Source organism: Microcebus murinus, chromosome 1 (assembly GCF_040939455.1).
Source record: "Microcebus murinus isolate Inina chromosome 1, M.murinus_Inina_mat1.0, whole genome shotgun sequence".
NCBI lineage: Eukaryota > Metazoa > Chordata > Mammalia > Primates > Cheirogaleidae > Microcebus > Microcebus murinus.
The window spans coordinates 72174787-72196664 of NC_134104.1; the positions used below are offsets into that span (position 1 = coordinate 72174787).

The 21878-nt window shown below is 34.7% G+C and overlaps 1 protein-coding gene across 2 annotated transcripts in view; it reads left to right on the forward strand.

Moving 5' to 3' along the window:
• FGF12 (fibroblast growth factor 12) overlaps window positions 1–21878 on the forward strand; it is a 503500-nt gene that overhangs the window by 318283 nt on the left and 163339 nt on the right. For both annotated transcript variants that reach the window (XM_020286749.2, XM_012774362.2), the window contains one exon: window positions 2851–2961. In XM_020286749.2, coding sequence (XP_020142338.1) covers window positions 2851–2961 — 111 coding nt within the window. The remainder of the gene's footprint in view (window positions 1–2850; window positions 2962–21878) is intronic.

The window sequence follows — 21878 nt, forward strand, 5'->3', positions numbered from 1 at the left end:
AGGACAGCACGGACTTTATTCATCTCTTACGGCCCCGAGCATAGTCTGACAAATATAACATGTGTTGGTTGCATATACCCACGATGCTAGATGGGCTAATTTTTTAGTCTCTTTCTTTAAAATACAGCACAACTTGTTTTTCCCCTCCCTAATTATAAAAGAGATCCTCACTTATGATAGCCAAGCCTTCATGGAGGAGGTGATCTTGATGTGAGCCTGGAAAGGCTGGTAGGGCTTAATAGATGGTAATAGAGCTATAGAAAGTTAGGCAGGTTTTATGGTTTTCTGTGACCCATCTTAGGTTCAGGGCATTTGTTCAATAGATGCTCAGGTCCCCTTGGAGACTTCTGTAGGGCAGCACATTCACTTTCATAGATCATCACGTAATTATAACTCAGACTCTGAGCTTGTTCTGGCACTGCTCTCTGTGGTGGGGGCTAGTATAAAAGTCTCATGCTCATTATCCCGAACGGGAGTTACTAACTTGAATTCCCAGGGCTCCAACAGGGGGATGGCTTCACCATGGCAAAAGAAGTGTTTAATTACAGATACAGAAAGAGGAGCATAAAGAAAACAAACAATCATTTGCAGGCTTTAATGACTAAGCTACCTGCCATGCATCTCATTGCTAATGAAAACATAACTTCTTAAAGTGACCATATCAAGCTTATTAGAAGTAAAATATGAATTATAAGATAGCTGTCACTTTTCTTTCTTCTGTCACTTTATATCATCTACTTTTAGCCCACTGTTTACTCCAATGGTTTTAGAAGCTCAGTTAATATTTTACTAAAACAGAAACCAGGAAATAGTCTGTTCTCAGAATCTTCCCTTTACCTCACTTAAATTGTTTCTTTGATTTTCATAGTGGAAAGAAACATTAGACCTTAATTAGGACTTATATTTCTATGGGGTCTTCTAATTCATACTATCACATTCTTATTCACTTGAAATTCTCAATGAATATAGTGAAGGTTGGAATTATTTTTTCTCATTATACAGATACAAAATCTGAGCCTCAGGTATTAAATGACTTGCTCAGAACCATACAATATTTGTGGTTCAAAGCTAGGTCTTCGGATTCCAAATCTAGAGCTAAGAGTGCCACATCAGAAGCTGCTTGTCACCCAGGGAGCCTCCGGGCAGGGGCACACAGAATGCTGTTTGCAGTGAGGTTAGCTAGCTGCATGTTTCTCTGACGCATCCCTAGCAGGTGGGATCGGATGTGTCCATGGAGAAAATGCACTGAAGATAAATCCTATCCTTTATTTCCACACTGGTCAGGCCAGAGGGTTCTAATCTGCTCAAGGGAATAGAAACTCATAGGAGAGACCTAAAGATCATTTATTTAATTTAACTTTCAGATATTGATGAGGAAATTAAGACCTGCAAATTAAATAAATTGAATGTATTTAACTTATGAAGATAATACAAAACTGTTAATCAGGATGCCTAACTTCCAGTTCAGTTCTTTTGTCATTACTCTGCTCCCTCATTCCAAGTTTTCTTGGCATCTCTTTTGCGTCTTAGGACTACGTTGAAAAAAATGTGTTGATAGAAGCCTTGCCCCATTTTCTCAAATATGTGTGAAGTCACATGTGTGAAAGTCCAACCACAGACATATGTTACAGGGAATAGGCCCATTCCCAAAGAATTGAGCATATCAAATGCTCAACTAGAAAGCTCTTTTAGACCTAAACATCAATAAATGTGTTCACCTTAACACACCGTGCCCAGTTTATTGTCTAGCAGAAGAAAGAGATTCTTAGTAAATATTGATTGCATAATCACATAAAGGATAAAGTGATTGTCCATCTAAGATACCATGTTTTTACTTCAGCAATAATGATTTCCATCTTTGCTTCAATTTTTATCACTACAAGCAGCATTTATTTTCTTTTTCTGCTCATTTTAATGAAATAATTAGGGCTATAAATGCACTAGAATAGTTAATTTTTCTCAACAATAGATACTAAAGTTGGATATACTGTGGAAACTAGATCATTGCTGGCAGCCTCCACCACAAGGAGAAAGCCATAAATATTTAGCTGATGTGCAAAACTTCAAATGTTGTATAAAAAGTTAGTTTGGTTTTATTTGTGAGTAGATAGTTTTTAAAAGTTGAGGACTACTTCTAGTTTGAAATACTTAGAGAAATATGTATGCTTTGATGTTAGCTTTTATTATTGTTGTTGTTGTTATTTTTGTGCTGAAGGGATGGCTTTTGTAGTACTGGGTCTTCTTTCTGGTGAAGTATTTAGTGAGGATGAAATCTGCATTTTCACATACTTTCCAGTGACTTCTCAGGGCTATGGGAGTTTTGCTTTTTTGCCTGTGGTTCTTGTCCAAGCTATTCTTTCTGGCTGTACTGGATCAGAATTTTAAAATTCAGGAGTTTCTGATGGATAGCTGGCATACAGCAGAAATAGAAGTCATCAAGGACCTGATTATGACTGTGGGAAGCTTGGGAATTACAGTGGCACTTTGGCTTAAACAGTGATTCTGGAATGGGACTATAAACTTGGTGACGTCTTGCCGTCAGTCACCAGATGCACAAGGGAGGGAAATAATTCACTTTTTTTTAGCACACCTCTGTATTTTCTTAATCATAAGTAGCTTTTACTTATTTACACTTGGTTTATTGCTGCAAAGTGTTAAGGCTCTGCCTCTAAAAGAAAAAAAAAATAAGTAGAGATATGTTACTGAAATACCCCCCTCCCAAATACTTATTTCAGTATTTAAGCCGTTATCATTTATGCATTTACTTACAGAATGGTTTTAACAATTTACAAGTGTGCAAATTTATAAACAAAATAAAAATTTGAATAATTATTTCATTTTGTTTTGCAGAACCCCAGCTGAAAGGAATTGTGACAAGGTTATTCAGCCAGCAGGGATATTTCCTGCAGATGCACCCAGATGGTACCATTGACGGGACCAAGGATGAAAACAGCGACTACAGTAAGAAACATTAACTTCTTGCAATCTGATTCCAAATCAGATGTATGGCTCAGTGTATCTTATATTTAAAGCATGGCCAGGCTATCTTTTGAACTTTTAACTCTTAGTAAGTAGTGTCTTTTCTTTTATCCTTCTTGCTATTATTCCCTACAGCAAAGAGGCAGTGTGAGAGAGAGGTCATGTACTAAAAGAGATGGTGGGTAGGAGGCTTGAAGGAGTTCCAGTTGGTCAATGGACAAGGGTATGCTCCCACTGACATGTTTTTAGTCAGATAATGGTAATCTCTCATAGAAACAATGCAGATCTTCCAGGACAAAATGGTATTTAAATCCTGGAACCAAAAAATGACCAGGTTATAATAATTCTCAGAACATAATTTCTGGAATACAAAATTACTTCTAAAGATGAACATTGAATACATGCATATGGATATTATATGTTATTTTATTTTGATTAAGGACAAAATTACTAATTTTGAAAGAAAAATGTATCTAAATATGATTATGGTTTATAGTATATATAATAATATTAATAATACAAATGAAGACTGGTAGACCTGAAACAGAATTTTTAAAATAATTTTTTGAAATAAAAGTACTGAGTATTAAAATATTGATGACAATGCTCTCAGTTTTTATCTAATTTAAATTTGATTCGATGAGTTCAATAACTAAATGCAATCATCAAGGTTCAATAGGGTATAATTGCATTTTAGAAAACATTTCAAATATAAGCTTCAGAGGCAAAAATGATATCTCTCATATCTTTTAACTTCTGCAAGATCATATACAGATACCTCAGGGTAAATTCTTGTTATTCTAAAACTAAGTAGGATGCCATATTGTTTCCTAAACTTTGCGTGAATTCACTGCTAGATCTTTAGTGTTGAACATATAGTAAGTACTCATTAAATGTGTCCAATTAAGTTGTGATTCTGATCGATATGATTTTATCAGACTGACATTCTGCCAAACTGTATAATAATGTAATCTATGAAGCCTGATATCTCATTAATCTTTTAAATTAGTAAGAAAGATTTAAAGAAATATTCAAGATCCCTAATGTGTGAAGGTGCTCTTGTCGAGCCCTCTAAATTATTCTTTGTTCACTTAATATTACACATTACAAAATATGATTTACAATAAATAAAAGATCTTATTATGAAGAATTTCATCCCAGTTTTTTTGCTCTCAGTTTTTTACAAAGTAGTTGATTTGCTTATTGTGGTTTGCATTGTTGGTTTGTGTAAATGCATACTCTAAATGATTCACGTTTTCAGCTCAATACAGAAGAATGAGGATGGTTTTCTCTCCATGTAGGATTTTCATTATTGCATCTGTACTAAATGGAGATTTAGTGAAGCTACAAGTATAGATGGAAAGAATCAGATAATTGTTTAGTTGTGTCAGTTACCTCTGCTAATTTTAGATCTCAGTTTCTTTATGAAGTGAGGTGGGTGGAGATGATAATGGTATCAATATCCTTCATTAGCACTATCCATCCAATATTAAAAAAAGATTGAAAAATTATAAATTGATGAAGATGGATTCAATCCTGAAGTAGTCAGATGTTCACATACAGTTTTACAAAATGATATCTTCACCTAGACAGTGGTTCTACAGATGTATGACATTATCATGGGGCAAAGATAGAAGGGTGGGAGTGTAAGTGTGAGGTCAAATTAACACAGATCCTCCCTTCACTGTTTGTAGGAAATTAAGTAAAAGTGTTTGCTCTGCTGATGCTGGATCAACTGCTAGTGTAAATCTACACCCACATATACATGTATACATTTATACACATGTACATATATATGTATATAAGTATGACAGCATTATGCATATCACATACATATGTACACGAACATACACACACACCAAGGGTGATATATCCTGTCAAATATGTGCTTTTAGAAACTGTCTTAACTCACAAATTTAAACTAAATTCAACACCCTTTTATGAAAAGAACGCTCAACAAAATAGGCATAGATGGGGCTTACCTAAAAATGATACAAGCCATATATGACAAACCCACAGCCAATATCATACTGAATGGGGAAAAATTGAAAGCATTCCCACTTAGAACTGGAACAAGAAACAAGGTTGCCCACTATCTCCACTTGTATTCAACATAGTGGTGGAAGTCCTTGCTACAGCAATCAGATAAGAGAGCGGAATTAAGGGCATCCAAATGGGAGCGGAAGAGATCAAACTCTCACTCTTTGCTGATGACATGATATTATACCTAGAAAACCCAAAGGATTCAACCAAGAGACTCCTTGAATTGAAAAATGAATTTGGTAAAGTCTCAGGATACAAAATCAATACACAGAAATCAGAGGCATTAATATACGCCAACAACGGTAAAAGTGAGAACCAAAACAAAGTTTCAATTCCCTTCAAAATAGCAACAAAGAAAATAAAGTACCTTGGAATATATTTAACTAAGGAGGTAAAAGACCTCTACAGGGAGAACAATGAAACACTGAAGAAGGAAATAGCAGAGGACATAAACAGATGGAAGAATATACCATGCTCATGGGTTGGCAGAATCAACATTGTTAAAATGTCTATACTACCCAAAGTGACCTACAGAGTCAACGCAATCCCTATCAAAATACCATCATCATTTTTCATAGATATACAAAAAATAATTTTACACTTCGTATGGAACCAGAGACGACCCCATATGGCAAAATCAATACTAGGCAATAAAAACAATATAGGAGGTATCAACTTACCAGACTTCAAACTATACTACAAGGCTATAGTCATTAAAACAGCTTGGGACTCGCACAAGAACAGGGACATTGACCAGTGGAACATAACAGAGAACCCAGATATAAAACCATCCTCATATAGCCAACTAATCTTTGACAAAGCAGACAAAAGCATACACTGGGGAAAAGAATCCTTATTCAATAAATGGTGCTGAGAAAATTGGATAGCCACATGTAGAAGACCGAAACAAGACCCACACCTTTCACCTCTCACAAAAATCAACTCATGCTGGGTAACAGACTTGAACTTTAGGTGTGAAACTATTAGAATTCTAGAGGAAAATGTCGGAAATACTCTTCTAGACATTGTCCTAGGCAAAGAATTTATGAAGCAGACCCCAAAGGCAATCACAGCAGCAACAAAAATAAACAAATGGGACCTGATCAAATTTAAAAGCTTCTGCACAGCCAAAGAAACTGTCAAGAAAGCAAACAGACAACCCACAGTATGGGAGAAAATTTTCCAAAGCTACACATCTGACAAACGGCTGATAACTAGAATCTATTTAGAATTCAGGAGAATCAGCCAGAAAAAAATCAAACAACCCCATCAAAAAATGGGCAAAGGACATGAACAGAAACTTTTCAAAAGAAGACAGAATAATGGTCAACAAACATATGAAAAAAATGCTCAACATCTCTAATCATCAGGGAAATGCAAATCAAAAGCACAGTGAGATCTCACTTAACACCAGTGAGAATGGCCTTTATCAAAAAGTCCCCAAACAATAAATGCTGGCATGGATGCGTAGAGATAGGAACACTTCTACACTGCTGGTGGGACTGCAAACTAGTTCAACCTCTGTGGAAAGCAATATGGAGATACCGTAAAGTGATACAAGTGGATCTACCATTTGATCCAGCAATCCCACTACTGGGCATCTATCCAAAAGATCAAATGACACTCTACAAAAAAGACACCTGCACTCGAATGTTTATAGCAGCACAATTCACATTGCAAAGTGCCCATCAATTCATGAGTGGATTAATAAAATGTGGTATATGTATACCATAGAGTACTACTCAGCTTTAAGAAACAATGGTGATATAGCACCTCTTGTATATTCCTGAATAGAGCTGGAACCCATTCTTTTAAGTGAAGTATCTCAAGAATGGAAAAACAAACACCACATGTACTCACCAGCAAATTGGTATTAACGGATCAACACCTATGTAGACATATAGGAATAACATTTATCGGGTGTTGGGCAGGTGGGAGGGGGGAGGAATTGATGGGTATATACAATCACAATGGGTAAGATGTGCAACATTTGGGGGATTGACACACTGGAAGCTCTGACTCGAGGAGGGAGAGGGGGCATGGGGCAACTTGTACTCCCATAATATACTAAAATAAAAAAAACTCACACACTTTTAAATAAATTGTTAATAAAATGGCTTAGATGTACAAAATATAAAGAGTAATATAAACTCATCTGGATACCCACCATTAGCTTAAAATTTAATTAAGAACATTAGTACGTTTGAACCCCTTGTGTGATCTCTCTGATGGCATCCTGCTTTCCTTTTCCCAGACATGAAACTGTGCTGAATTTGACATTTCTTATTTCCATGTAATTAAAATTATTTTCACATATATGCATTCATATAATAACATTGTTTTACATATTTTAACCTTTTATAAGTGAGAGCATTGTCATATATATTTTTTATGGACTTTAGCTCCAGTAGTATGGTTGTGAGGTCTATATATGGTAATATATTATACTTGCTTTATTTAATTTATTTAAACAAAATTCCACTGTATAAATATACCCAAATATGTTTATCCATTCTCCTTTTGGAGAATAATTACTATTCCTATTTAAGGCAATTCCAAACAGTGCTGCTAAGATCTTTTTAGAGATATTGAAGAGGCCTTCCTAGACCATCCTGTAAAAAATTATACTTCTCACCTATGCACTCTTATTCTGATACCCTGCTTTATTTCTATTTATACCCCCCAAGACTTTCTGATATATGTATTGTTGTTGTTTATTTGTTTATTTTTGATCTTCTTCCTCAGGAGAATGTAAATTCCACAAGTGAAGAGATTTTTGTTTTGATCCTTCATGTATCTTTAGAATCTAGCGTGGTCTCTAATACATAGTAAATTCTCAATATAAACTGAATGAATGAAAGAATGGATGAATGTCTCCCTGTGAATTTGTGCAAAAGTTTCTCTTCTCTAGGTCATTGGCTAAAACACTCCTTTCTGCCTATGTATTTTTTAACTTTTTCTTTTGAAATTATTTTAGACCCTAGAAAAATTGCAAACTAATATAGCAAGCTCCTGTATATTCTTCAGCCAGCTTCCTCTAATGGTATCTTTTTACATAACAATACTCTAATTATCAAAATCAGAAAATTAACACTGGTATGATACTATTTACTGAGCTATAGTCTTTATACAGATTTGACCAGTTTTTCAACTAATGTACTTTCCTCTGACACTCCTCCCCCATATTTTAATAAAAATTTTTAAATGAAAAGAAATAATTTTATATATACTTTTTCAGAGTGGGGATTAGGGGTAAAAATATCAGAGAGGAAATTTAAATTCTACTCCTGTTTTTTATAGAAAAATTATAGGCCTTTAAGTTGTTAAAATGTCTTTCTTTCTCCACTTTGTGTGGGTTGGAGTAAAAGCAGTTGATTGTTTGAAAAAAGAATCTTGTTACTATGAGCATCTGTCAGAAATGTATTGCTTGGTTCACCAGACATCATTAGGTCCAACCAACCTTAGCATAATATATTTCATAGAATTGATAAAGACACCTGTTCTTTTGTTCATGAAAATAGACTAATTACATGTAATTGAGTACAAACACAAATGGGTTTGTCGGCAGCAACAGATAAGAATCTCTGCAAATGTAATGATAACAAAAAATGCAAAACTCTGTTGGAACACTGGAACAAAAATGACAATAGCAGTTTGGAGGGTATTAATAGGAATATTTTACATAAAATTAAAAAGCTGATTATTTCTGTTCCATGAGTTACAAGTTACAATAGGAGAAGATACATTTGAAGAGGTCAGAAATACTGGGGAGAAAACAATGGAGACATTATAACCAAATACATTGTTCTTTTTTCCTTCTGAACAAAAATATTAAGAGCTATTTGACTATGGAACGGGCTGCCTGACAAGTTAGTACAATGGTGAAACTGGAGATACTCAAGTAGACGCTGTACTGCCACTTGAAGTGAGGGGAGAGGTTCACAAGAAAACACCATTGGTGTAGCAATTGGAAGCAGGGTGGTGATGGGGACGGTTTCAGAACTCAGTGACTTTTAATTCCTTTAGTCCTGAAATTCTTCTAAAAATGATTTTGAATAGGTAAGTTCATGGTGCAAAATTGTCAAGACACAAAAGGGTATGCAGTTTATAAGGATCAAAACAATCCCTGACAGCCAGGAAACTGGCTTGGCACTCCTAGTAAGCCTTGGTGTCCTTCTGTTGAGTATAGACACTGTCACAGCACACACAATCAGTCGAGGCCACTATGCCGTGATGAGTCAAGGTAAAAGCAAGACTACTTTGTAATCATGTCTGAACACAGACAAAAGCAAAAACATTATTTAAACTACAAAATGATCAAATAATTCTCTGTCCTTCGTTATGTGAGTGGCCACTGCTGCTTTATCAAAAACAGCTTTAATCTTGCTCTGTTCTTCTTGCCTTTTAGATAAGAATTATTAAGATATTAGTTATAGAATTATACCCAACTCCTTAGAGCATTCAATCTGGGGAAATGCAGATTTCTTTGAGCCTTCCCTAAAAATCACTTAAAACACCCTCAAATCTTATAAGTCTTTTCTTATATACTCTCTTACTAAGACATTCCAGTTTTTGCAATGGTGTATATTTTTCCTCCCTGTTGCAAGTTATTAAACTCAACTTTGTTCAACAATAGGTGTGTTTCTGATAATCTTTGGCTGGAAGTCACTGATACAATCAAAAGCAATTTTCTCTCTCTACCCCCACCCACCAGCTGGCCACTTTCTTGGTATTTGTCCAGATAAAGTGTAAGCATTTATCAACATATACAATACTCCATCCGTTGATCTATATTTATCTACTATATCTATCTTTCTATTTCAGCACCTTTTATTAACTTAAAATGTATATGTGCAAGATTTTTGCATATTAATACATATTTAAATAGAATAATTTAAATACTTAATTTCCCATTGATGGACATTTCACTTCTTTCCAATATTTTGCTAATACAAGCAATGCTAAAAAGAATATCATTATATATAAGTCATTTTTCATGTGTGCAAATGTATTTATAGGTGGTTGCTTAGAAGTGGAATTGCTGCGTCATGGGTATGTGCTTTTTTAATTTCTAAAGATAACATCTATTTGCTCTCCATTGTACAAATTTATACTGAGAGTGTCTGTTTCCTTATCTTCTAGTCAACACAATCTGTTATCAAACTTTCTGTTCTTTGTTACCTTAAAATATAAATTTTAATTTTTCTTTATGAGTTCGGTTGAGTACTTGTTTATGTGTTATAAGGGCGATCTGTACTTCGTTTTCTATAAAATTTCTGCTTATGTCTGATTCCATGGAAGTCTGCTTTTTATTTATATTTAAAAATAACTCATTTATGAATTACTTTTTTTGCTTATTTTGTTGTCTTTGAATTTTTTTGCCATGCTTTATTCTTTTTTATTTTATTATACTCTCAGTTTTTTTTTCCAATTTAAAAAGGCTTTTGTCATTCCAAGATTATAAAAAAAACAGTCTTCTATGTTTTACTATTGTTTTTCATTTTTTGGTATTGCATATATAATTAATCTGGAATTTATTTTTGAGATTCCTTCATTGTAAATTTATAATGTTTTATATTCCTATCAATTGCAAATATAATTTCTTCAGATTGCATTAATGTATGAAATTGTGAGTTCAGTATAGATGAATATATTTCAAAATGATCTGTGTCTGATTTTCAGAAATTCAATAGGAAATGTAAAAATTTAGTCATCGAGTTATGTTTTCTATACAATACCAAACATATGATGTTTTGATACCACCAGTCAAAAGTATATAGACACAGCCAAAGTCAGCAGAAGCTTGTATTGCTAAACATGATCCAAATGGTTAGTTGGGGGAAGTTATGAAGGAAATCCTTGTGTTTCTTATTACAGGTACTACAAAGAATTATAAAAAACTGTTCTTTCTCCCTAACATGGGGTCTTTATGGCCAAGAAGTTCATCTCTTTTACCTACTCAAGTATACGCATTTATATAGTACTAATGGGAGAGTGAGGACTATGCCATATCCAATTATAGGGTTATTATTTTCTTCTTATGTCATTTATATTTTAAAAATGTGCCATAATTTGTATGTATGAAATTACACCTATAAGTTTGATTGAAAAAAAAAAGAAATGCCTGCCTTATCCTGCTTATTTTCATTAAGCAAGGTTGTTTGCATAGTCTTGAGGTATACTTGGGTACATGGAATGTACTCTTATAGTGGCATATCTTTCCAAGAGCAACATTAATCTTCAGCCTTAGCTTGTGAGTACTTTACTTTATTCATAGTAATTTTACTTGATATTTTTAATAAAGGAAAAAAATGTTTCATTTTGATTTTGATATCTAGAAGAACAGTTATGGACATTTGTGTCAGGCATTTGTTAGAAATTTATGTTTTTGTTGACTGTGTTTTAATTTTAAAGACAGTTCCTCTAAATAATATTTGTGGAAAGCTTGAATGAGAACTAATTATTTCCCTGAATGTTTACTCCCTCTCATAAGATCATAAGGGGATAACTCCTTCAGTGTTTTTTTTTAACCTTGGTCTCTCACCTTCTTCTTGTTCTTATATATTTTTTTAATCATAAGACTTCTGCCCCAGTGTATCCTTCTGTTAGTCAAGAGTCATGAGCCATTTGAAAATGTAATCTTTCCTAGTTGCTCTGTGACTATTTAGGGCATATTTATAGGCAGAATACATAGTGGTAAAGATCTTATGGTAGCTACTTAACCAAGTGTATTCCTAGAAAGAGCTGAGGACTGAGATTGTCTTTGGTCTATTTTTGGCTCTGTGAGGTGACTGGTGCTTTCGCCTTGGGCAAGTCACATAAACTTTCTTAGATTTATACAAACTCAGATTGTATAAAATGAGAACAGAGAATCTCTAAGATTTTGTTAGCCTTTAGTTTACTTGTCATATAGAACTAAATGTATGCTCATAGAAACTGATTGACAGCTTCCATTTCCCTAAGTACCATTTGCTTGTTCTGAAAGGTATGTTGCCGGCAGGCAGGAAATCTTCATTTTACGAATCTCTGCATGATATTCTCGAGGTGCGGTAAAAATATGGCAAATCACGCACATAAATGATAGAGCCGGAATCTGAATCCAGGCTATCTGACTTGAGCTTCTGTGCCTTCGGGTTAATTATTATATTTATCTTTGTGTCTTTATTCCCTCATTTATTAAATGAGAGTAGTAATAGTATTTAGATCATAGGGATGTTGTATAGATGAAACAGCTTGATTCATGAAAAGTACTTTAAATAGTAATTTATGATAAATGTCATCTGCTCTTGTTTTTAATCTCATCAGCAGGGGTGAGACAGGCCTGTTTGCAAGGAGCTCATAGACAGTGGCCAGTTCAACAGAAGCAGACTTATTAGCAGTGGCAGATTTTGTTTCTTTTAAAGTGTTTATATTGGAGGGTGTTGAAGAGTGCTCTATGTCAGTGGTTCACAAAATGTGTAGTCCCTGGACTAGCAGCATCAGTGTCACCTAGAAACTTGTTAGAAGTGTACATTTTTCCAGGATCACCCCAGATGTGCTTAATCAGAAGCTCTGGTGCTAGGGCCCAGCAATCTCTTTTGACAAGCCCTCCAGATAATTCTGATGCACTGCAGCAGGTACAGCTCTCCTCTGCCTCTAGGATTTGGAGAACTCACTTTTGCTAATGAAGGCAATCTCTGACCTGGGACTGTTCTACCTATGGGTATCTGACTCCTAATTTAGTAGGGAAAGCAGAGGTCTGCAGGTACTGAAATTCAAACTTCGTAGTATCTGAAATATGTGTGGAATCTGTTACATTTTGATTTATTACCTGGAGACAGTCAGAGCTCAAACAAGTTTGGAGGATTACAAAAAACAAACAAACAAACAAAAAAACCATATATATACCACAGTTTTTTACACATGGTAACTGCTTTTGCTTGGAATGTCTTCACCAATCTTGTCCACCCTGTAAGCCACTCCTACCATTCAGAATCTTCCTCATTCTTTACCTCCTTTGTTTGTGTGAGGCCATCTCTAGGGATCCCCCTCAATTGCTGCTCACTCCCCCGCCAACAAAACCTCACATTCATCACTCACTTCACTGTGCTGCATTTGAACCTTAGGCGTACATTTACAGCTGCACAAGTCACATTATACTGCGGTTCCTTATCTGCATTTGTGTTTTCCCTAATAGAGTATAACTTCTTTATTTGCCTTTCTGCCTAGCACAGCAATACACATTTTCCAAGGTCCCAAGGGCTACGAATGTGTTTCATTTAGCTGGCACACTTTAGGGAGGAAAATGAGTGTATTCAAGTAATGGATACAACATCTACTTTTCTCCCCATTTTGCTCCTACCTGCCTAGATCCTTAAGACTTTTCAGTTTGGAATTCCTATAGTTTTTACTCAATGTTTGTGAAGTCAAAATAACTGAACACAACTTAAAGGAACACAAAAAACCAGTTAAATATCACTAATTGTAGGATAAAGTAGCTTGGGCTGTGAGTTACCCTTCCTGTCCTGATTCTTTCTCTGATTAGCTGAATGATATTATTTAAATCACACAAACTTTCTGTTCCTTGGTTGTCTTGTTTTTTTTTTTTTTTCCTTCTCATTTCCCTTTCAAGAATGAACCTGGTTTTCTACTCTGTAAAATGAAGTGTTTAGAAAAAATGAACTCCAAAGTCCCTGGCAGATCTGAAATTTTACAAGCCTATAAATTGACAATGATATTTGTTCTTACCTCTGAAAAACTTGAAACTTTTTCTTTTAAACACATTACAAAAAAAGGGGCAAAATCGTAAGAGAATACAGTTCAATAATTTTTGCATTGAATTTTTAAACAATAGTGAATTCACCTCTACTTTAAATATAAATGCAGATTTCTATCACTTCTCAATACCCTTCTTGTCCCTACATATTCCACACTACTCTCCTCTCTTTGTGGACTTTTGCAACAGCTTCCTAACTGGGCCCTGCAGTTCAGCCTATTTTCCACACAGCAGTCAGAGTGACCCAGTTAAAGCTTAAAGTGAGACAAACTCACTTCTCTGCTCAATCCCTTTCATCACACACGACGAAGAGTAAAAGCCAATGACCTTTTTACCTATGACCAATAAAATTTTATATAACCCCACCTGTTGCCTCTTGTTGTCTCTCCTCTTTCCTTCCACTGGTCTCCTTGCTGTTCCTCAAGCACACCAACCATGATCCTGCATGAAGGTATTGGTGCCAGCTCTCCCCACTTGGAATCTTCGTTCAGGTATCTAAATAGCCTACTCCCGCAGCTGCTTCATACCCTAATACTCTAAAGGGAGGCCTTTTTTCAGGGAGATCTTTTCTAGCTCATCTATGTAAATTTTAATTCCTATTCTCAATACTTCAGACTCTCTTGGCTCCTTGAATTTTGTTTTTTTCTCCAGAATCCTTACCACTGTCTAGTATACTACTTATTTTGTTATCTCTCTTTGTCACTAAAAAGTTCACTATATATATCACAAGTTTTCTTCATTCTATACTTTCTTATGTTATTTTTTTCAGTAATTATGCCATCCTCTAAAAGCAAGATTGATTGCCTTATGTCTTTGAAACCCTTTTCCAATTTCTTTAACTGTAATTCCTGCTTTTTCTTCTGAACTGTACATCTCTTAAGATTTTATCCTGTTTCATCTGTATGTATCTATTATATGTATGACTTGTTTACTTTCTTTAGGTTATGAATTCCTTGAGGGCATGGACTATGCCTGCTTTATCTCTGTGTTGCCCTGTAATAAAGTCTTAATAACGGGTAAGGCCTTAATAATGGCTATTTATAGGTTAATTGATACTATAATAACAATAGTATAATCAGGCTACCAATTAAATTAAAAGACTTAATTAGAATGTGATCTCCACAGAGTGAAGAGCTTTGTCTGCATTTTGCACTGTTGTATCTCTGGCACCTAGAATGGTACCTGGTGCATGTTGGGTATTCAATGTTTGTTGAATAAATGAACAAAAGTGAATTCACAGAACAACCCCATCTAAAATGAATGTACTTTTGTGTGACAACACCCATCTTGAAGAATAATGCAAATTGGATCATGCTTGCATTTTGTTTTGGGAATGAATGACAGATAATTTAAGAGAATTCAAGGGATGGATAAGGAAGTCATTTTTCATTATGAAAATAGGAATAAAATTGAGTATGCTTAGTCTAGAAAAGGGAACTCTATAGCAGTGATAGAAAAAGAAGACACTCTAAAACGGTGTTACATATATCTTCAAAATGTTATATGAATATATATTCATGGTGTAATTACAGAGACATCATTTTCTAAAAGTATGTAAATGGTGCATTTGAGAGGGAACCATTGCTTTTATTTTTTATTTAGGACCAGCAGTCTAAATTTAAGCTTATTTTACTGGAAAAAGAAAATATACACTCAGGTATTTTAAGAATAAGAAAATAAAGGGAGGGGATTCCTTAAAGTAATGGAAAGGGATATTAGAGTTTTATGAGTTAGAATTAGAGATTATTTTTTTCAAAAAATCCTGGAATTCATTACCTGATTTTAGGGCTCTGAAATGTGAGTTGATTTGCTCAAAGTTTAGTAAGTAGAATTCAATTCTACTATGTCTATATCCTGTGCTACTTCCTCTACATAAGTTACTGCTTGTGAGGATGTATGGATTTGCCCATATTCGTAATTAATGGCAGTGGAGTTTGTTATATGTGGCTGGTTTGATTAAAATCTCAATTTAAAGCCACCAACTAAATAAGGGATAAATCATAAATGTATGCTCATGTGGAGTGGTATTTTCCAGGACATGCTACTGTGAAGTATAAAGGAACAATTATGTATTTTCAATGAGGGATTTGGAAAATTAAATGATCACCTGTGTGCTAAGCATTATTTCTTAATCTATGAGTTTGGGACATATCAGATAATATATAATAATATATAATGTTTATTGACTACTTTCTAAGTGTTTAGTACATGTATGAAAATGTTATAAATTTTAGTCATTTAAGTCTTATCACAACCCTGTAAAACAGGTACTGTGATCATTCCTATTTTGAAGATGAATAAACTGAAATTTTATTCACAGGAAATTTAAATAATAAGCCCATGGCCACAGAGATATTAAATGATAGACACAAGATTTGAACTCAGCAAATTTATTAATACTTCCAGAGTTAATACCTTTATCCAGTTGACACTGTATCCCCATTTTCTCTTTCCTAGTTAATATTTCTCAATGCATAATCAACATTTCCTTAAATCATACCTCTGCCTTCTATTAACAACACTTTCAAGAAGCATTAAGAAGGGAATATGGTTTATTTATAAAACACTATGATAGTTTACTTCATATGGGCTAAACATTGAACTTGCAAGAATTTCTCTTCAATGTATTTGATGTATTTTAAATGTAAATTAGAACACTTTTTAGAAATAGTAAATCATTATACAATAATTTTAAAGATCTTAAATAATTCGGTTGCCTGTTTCATATATCTGACTTTAGAAGTTTGAGATATGTAGAATGTGTGTGTTTGTGTGTGTATATATATCTTTTCATGTATTATTCAGCAGCCTAGATAGAGTGGTACTGAGCAGGTACCTAGCCAAGATCTAGTGAGGTTTCACTTAGTACATCTACTTCCCCTGACATTGAGATAGAATATGAAACACATCCCCATGTCAAAATATGTCTGTACAGCATGATTGAGCCCACTCTATAGTGTTATACTTGAATTAAAAAAATATTCTAAAGAGAACTTTTCTTTGCTTCCTGTTAGTTAGGTATTGACAGAAGACATCATTTTTATTGTTTCTTTAGTATAGACCTGGGATCATTTCCCATACTCGAGGAAGCAGTGTAGAGTGATGAACAGACCATAGGATTTTAGAGACAGACAATCATGATATTAATATGCATTTCTCCACTTTTCAGCTGGGTAAACTTGGGCAATTAGTTGATCACTTTTAAACCAGAGTTTCTCATCTGAAAAATAAGAATTATGTGCTTGAAGTTGATAATACCAAATTTACTTTCATGAAAGAAGGTAAGGCATTTTGGAAAGTATAAATAGGAAAAATCTATACTGGCTGAACAGTGATCAGGAGTAATTTCAGAAAAAATGAAGGACTTGAGCAGAGTTTTGAAGAAGTGGGTAAGAAACCATTTTTCAAACACATGTGCAATTTCAGCACTCTTTTAGGCTTTCTTATCTTTGGGAGGATTGATCAAAAGCTAATTTTTGCAGGATTAAACCCAGTGCATTTGGGGTCTCCCTCTGAAGGCGTTGGAATGAATAGAATTACATATGATCTTTTCTTAGTCCTTGACTCTGCTGACAATCTGAGCAGTCCTACTAAGATGCAGGAAAAGACAGCCCACCTTTCCTCCTATATCCAATTTCTCTAGAACAATGGCTTCAAAATTTTTGCACATTAAAAATCACTTGGGTAATTTAAGACCTCGGCATCAGGTCTTACTCTGATGCCGAGGTCTTACTCTAGAACAATAAAATCAAAATCTCTGAGGAAGGAACCCAGTTATCAGTGTTCTTTTAAAACAACCCAGATGATTTCAAAATGCAGTGAAGTAAAAGAACAGAGATTTAGTCTAGCATATTACTTCTCATACTTTATCATGCATCAGAATCACCCAGAGGGCTTGTTAGACTACTGTTTGCTGGGTCCTACCCCCAGAGTTTCTGAGTCAGTGGATCTGGAAGGCGGTGGGAGAGTTTTCAGTTCTAACAAGTTCTCAAGATCACACTTTGAAAGCCACTGCTCTAGAACAACATTATAATGCACTTAAGTCTTCTCAAGCCTTAAGTGCATTATAATCACCTGGGGATCTTGCTAATATGCAAATTTTGCTTCAGTCATTCTTGAACAAGGCCTGAGATTCTGCCTTTCCAACAAGCTCCAGGTAAGGCTGATGCTGTCTACACTTAGAGTAACACTATTTTGTCCATTGACTGGTAAAGTTTGGTAAGAATCAGCATCACCCTGGAGCTTGTCAGAACTACCCCAGACTATTGCATATGAATTTGCTTCTCAACAGTGCTGCACATTGGAGTAATATGAATTAAAAAAATCCATCTTCAATCCCAAAGATTTTTATTTAATTAGTATAAGTGTGGCCTGGACATTGTATTTTTTAAAAGCTTCCCAGAAGGTTATAATATATAGCAAAGTTTGTGAACTATTGAGTTAAATTATCTCTGGAGTTGTTTTTTTTTTCTCCAGTTTTTAAGTTTATGTTCTAAATTTGCATTATTAAAACTTTGAGACAAACTTATACAATAACATGCTTATTTTAAAGTGCAGTGCAAATCATTGCTGTTTTTTAATGGAATGTTTTGTGATAGTTTATTTTAAAAGGAGGCCTTCAAGCAGGAGATGGAAAATCAATGGCTGCTCAAGTGCCCCCTCCTGTGTCCACGACAGAACTCACTGAATTCTCTCAACATTCATTGTTGCCTAGCTTCAAATGTCTTCTTAAGACATTGTTTTAGGCAGCTACAGCCAGATGATTGGGTTTTCACATATGTCTGCCATATGCATGCTTTATTTTCATTAACACCAACATATTGAGGGCCAACTGCATCCTAGTGATTGGGTTACAAAATGAATCTGACACAATCCCTGCCTTCTTGCTGTTCCCAAAGCAGTAGAAAAGGTTGGATTTTAATGTAAAAAAAAAAAAAATTTAATGCAAGGTGTCACTGGTACTACCACGTGATTAGAAGAATCAGCAGATTTCAGGGATCAGAGAAATCCCCAAAAGCCATGATACTCCACAAAGGTTGGTTTTAAATTAAATCTTGAAGAATAGGAAAAAATACATAAACTAAGATTAGGAGAATTGTGTTTCAGATAAGGAGACCCCAAAATCAGGAAGTGGAGAGAGCTCCTGGCCGTATTGGAGAAAAATGAGTCCAAAAGCTTGTGAGAAGCAAAGAGATTGTGTGGAAGTGTCAGAGGACCATAGTTTAGACTGCCTCAACTGACACATAGGGAAGTTTAAACTGTATATTGTAGGAAATAAGGAACTGATACTGAGCAATGAGGGAAATGCAGTGCTTTGGAAAATTTTTCTAACTAGAGATTATAGTAGAGATGGGTTGAAGGAGAGATTTTTTAAGGTAGAGAATAATGAGGACAAAATCATCATCTTATATTTCAAGTGCTTTTTTATTCCTCCATTTCTAAAAAATAAATCTTACCACAGTATGTATTCATTTCTATTGATCCACTTAAAATTTTTGTAATGAGACAGGTGTATTTTCTTATTTTGGTATTAGTTATAACAAAGTGCAAAGCTTTTGTTGAGCACATCTAAATCAATTCAAATGAGTTCACTAGTATTGTCTGTGTATTATTTTAACTAAGAAGAAAAATCATCCTTGGCTGAAAAATTCCACTTAAGGCCTTCAAATTTTTAAATTATAGTTCTAAATTTTATCATTTTCTTTACAACTACTTGAATTATGATTACTAGTCCGTCCTTCCTTCCTTCCTTCCTTCCTTCCTTCCTTCCTTCCTTCCTTCCTTCCTTCCTTCCTTCCTTTCTCTCTTTCTCTTTCTTTCTTTCTCTCTGTTGCCCATGTGCCTGTGCTAGAGTGCAGTGGCATCATCACAGCTCATTGTAGACCCGAACTCCTGGGTTCAAGCAATCCTCTTGCCTTAGCCTCCCAGGTAGCCAGAACTACAGGTACATGTGGCAACATGCAGCCAATCTTTCTATTTTTTGTACAGATAGGATCTCCCCAGGCTGCCCAGGCCAGTCTCCAACTCCTGGCCTCAAGTGATCCTCCTACCTTGGCCTCTTAAAGTTGTAGAACTACAGGCGTGAGCCACTGTGCCTGGCCTCTCTTTTATTTCTTAAGAGCAACAAAATTTTATAGTTTTATAGGCAACACAGCCTAGGTTCAAATCTTAGCTTTTCCACTGGCTGACTTTATGACCCTGGGAAAACGTCTTTACACTTTAGCTCCCTGATCTATAAAGACGGATATGTGGAGTTATTTTTTTTTTTCTGTTTTCAATTTTAACTACAGTGATTGTGGGTACTGTGCCTGTATTTTTTTTACCACTGTATTACAAATGCCTAGCACAAGGTCTGTAACATATGTGATGAATTAATGAATAAACCTAATAGGCCGTAGTATTGATTTTGGCAACATAGTGTTGGATGAAAGATTTGTAAAAGATGCAGATCTAAAAGCTTTGAGACTTGTAAAGATATCTTGGAGGATGTTTTTGCCCACTGATCTGTGGACTAACACCTGTGCTATTCACTGAATACAGACGCACTGTGAGACAAGTCAGTGTAAGACGAATGGTTGCGGAAAATGAGTAACGACAGGAATTTACTTTCATTATTGATAGTGATATGCTTCATTTTTCATCTTAAAGAAAAAAAAACAATCACTTATAATTGATTTGTTAATTATGCAAGCTTTTGAACATCTTTGAAGTATCATGGGTAAGGTTATATGTTATTATTAGGATTAAAAGCCAATGAGCAGGACTTCTACCAGAGCTAAGGTATTTCTACTTGCTTTTGTCAAAGAAAGGGACCACAGTGTTGCTCATTTTCACTATGCTGGAAACTGACAATGTATGCTCTCAGACAATGCTTAGAAGAAAAATTTTAGTCTCTAAGTCCCAAACCACTAATCAGTTCCATAAATCACTAAGTTCAGTGAGGAAAATAAATCAGTCAGCTGGATTATTTGACCAGTGGTTTGTAACATAGTGCATCATATCGAAAGTACTGAATCAATATAGCTTAAAGTATGCTGACTTTTGTATCCTTCACATTGTTTTATTTTAAATACACAGTTGTTCTTTCTTACAGGATATAAGATTAAATACATGTTTTTCTCTTATGACATTTTAAGAAATTTAAGATGAAATATGGGATTATGATCATCCAGCCCACTTCCTCTTGATGTGAAAACTCTAGATTTGGATATAAAAAGAAACAGCAACAACAAAAATCAATCAACAACACTAATAATGACTCTTTGTATCTTACTTTTATAGTTTAAGAAGTGGTTTGTTTTTTATTTTCTTACCTTGATTAATCTTCATAACAATCCAGTGAAACATTCAGAGCAAAAAAATACCCAGAGAGGTTAAATTACTTGGAGTTACTAAAGTCACAAAACTATGAACTAAAGTTCAGTCCTCAGTCTAGTATAGTTTTATTTATTTAAAAGCTAAAGGAATGAGGGGGGGGGGTGAAGCACATCTTTCCCTTAAATTTTGTAAGAAATGCTGTTTTAGATAGTTAAATTCAGTAATAACAATTGCTCAGTTTTCTACTGTGCAGTGCACTCTGGATGCAAAAAAAAGAAAACCCATATATTTCATACTCTTAAAGACTTCCTAGTTTGCAGGGAAACTCAGTTAAACACATAAATATGAAGCAGCAATGTGACAAGTTCTGTGTATGGAATGCTATGAAATTTGGGTGAGGGAATTGATAATTTGCCTGGGCGAACATTCCATTGTAGCACAATTTGTATAACAACTTTTTTGTTGAAGAATTTAAGAGCTCAGGTCATTATCCTTCTTTTCTGAATATTCAATAATAGCATTTTCCTGTTGAGAATGGGAGTGGTGGTGAAGAGCTGACTTAAGAAAATGATAAATAAAACAGAAATAAGTATTAATTTCATGACAAAGGGAAAAAAAATAAAACGATTGAGTGGCCCGCAAACATTATCATAGGTATTATAATTGCAAATATTATGGCAAGAGATTATAGGATTATAGGGGAAAATAAAGAAAATAACCTTATACCATTTTTACTTTTAGGTTAAAATTTTGTGGGATGTGATCATATTCACACTTTAACAGA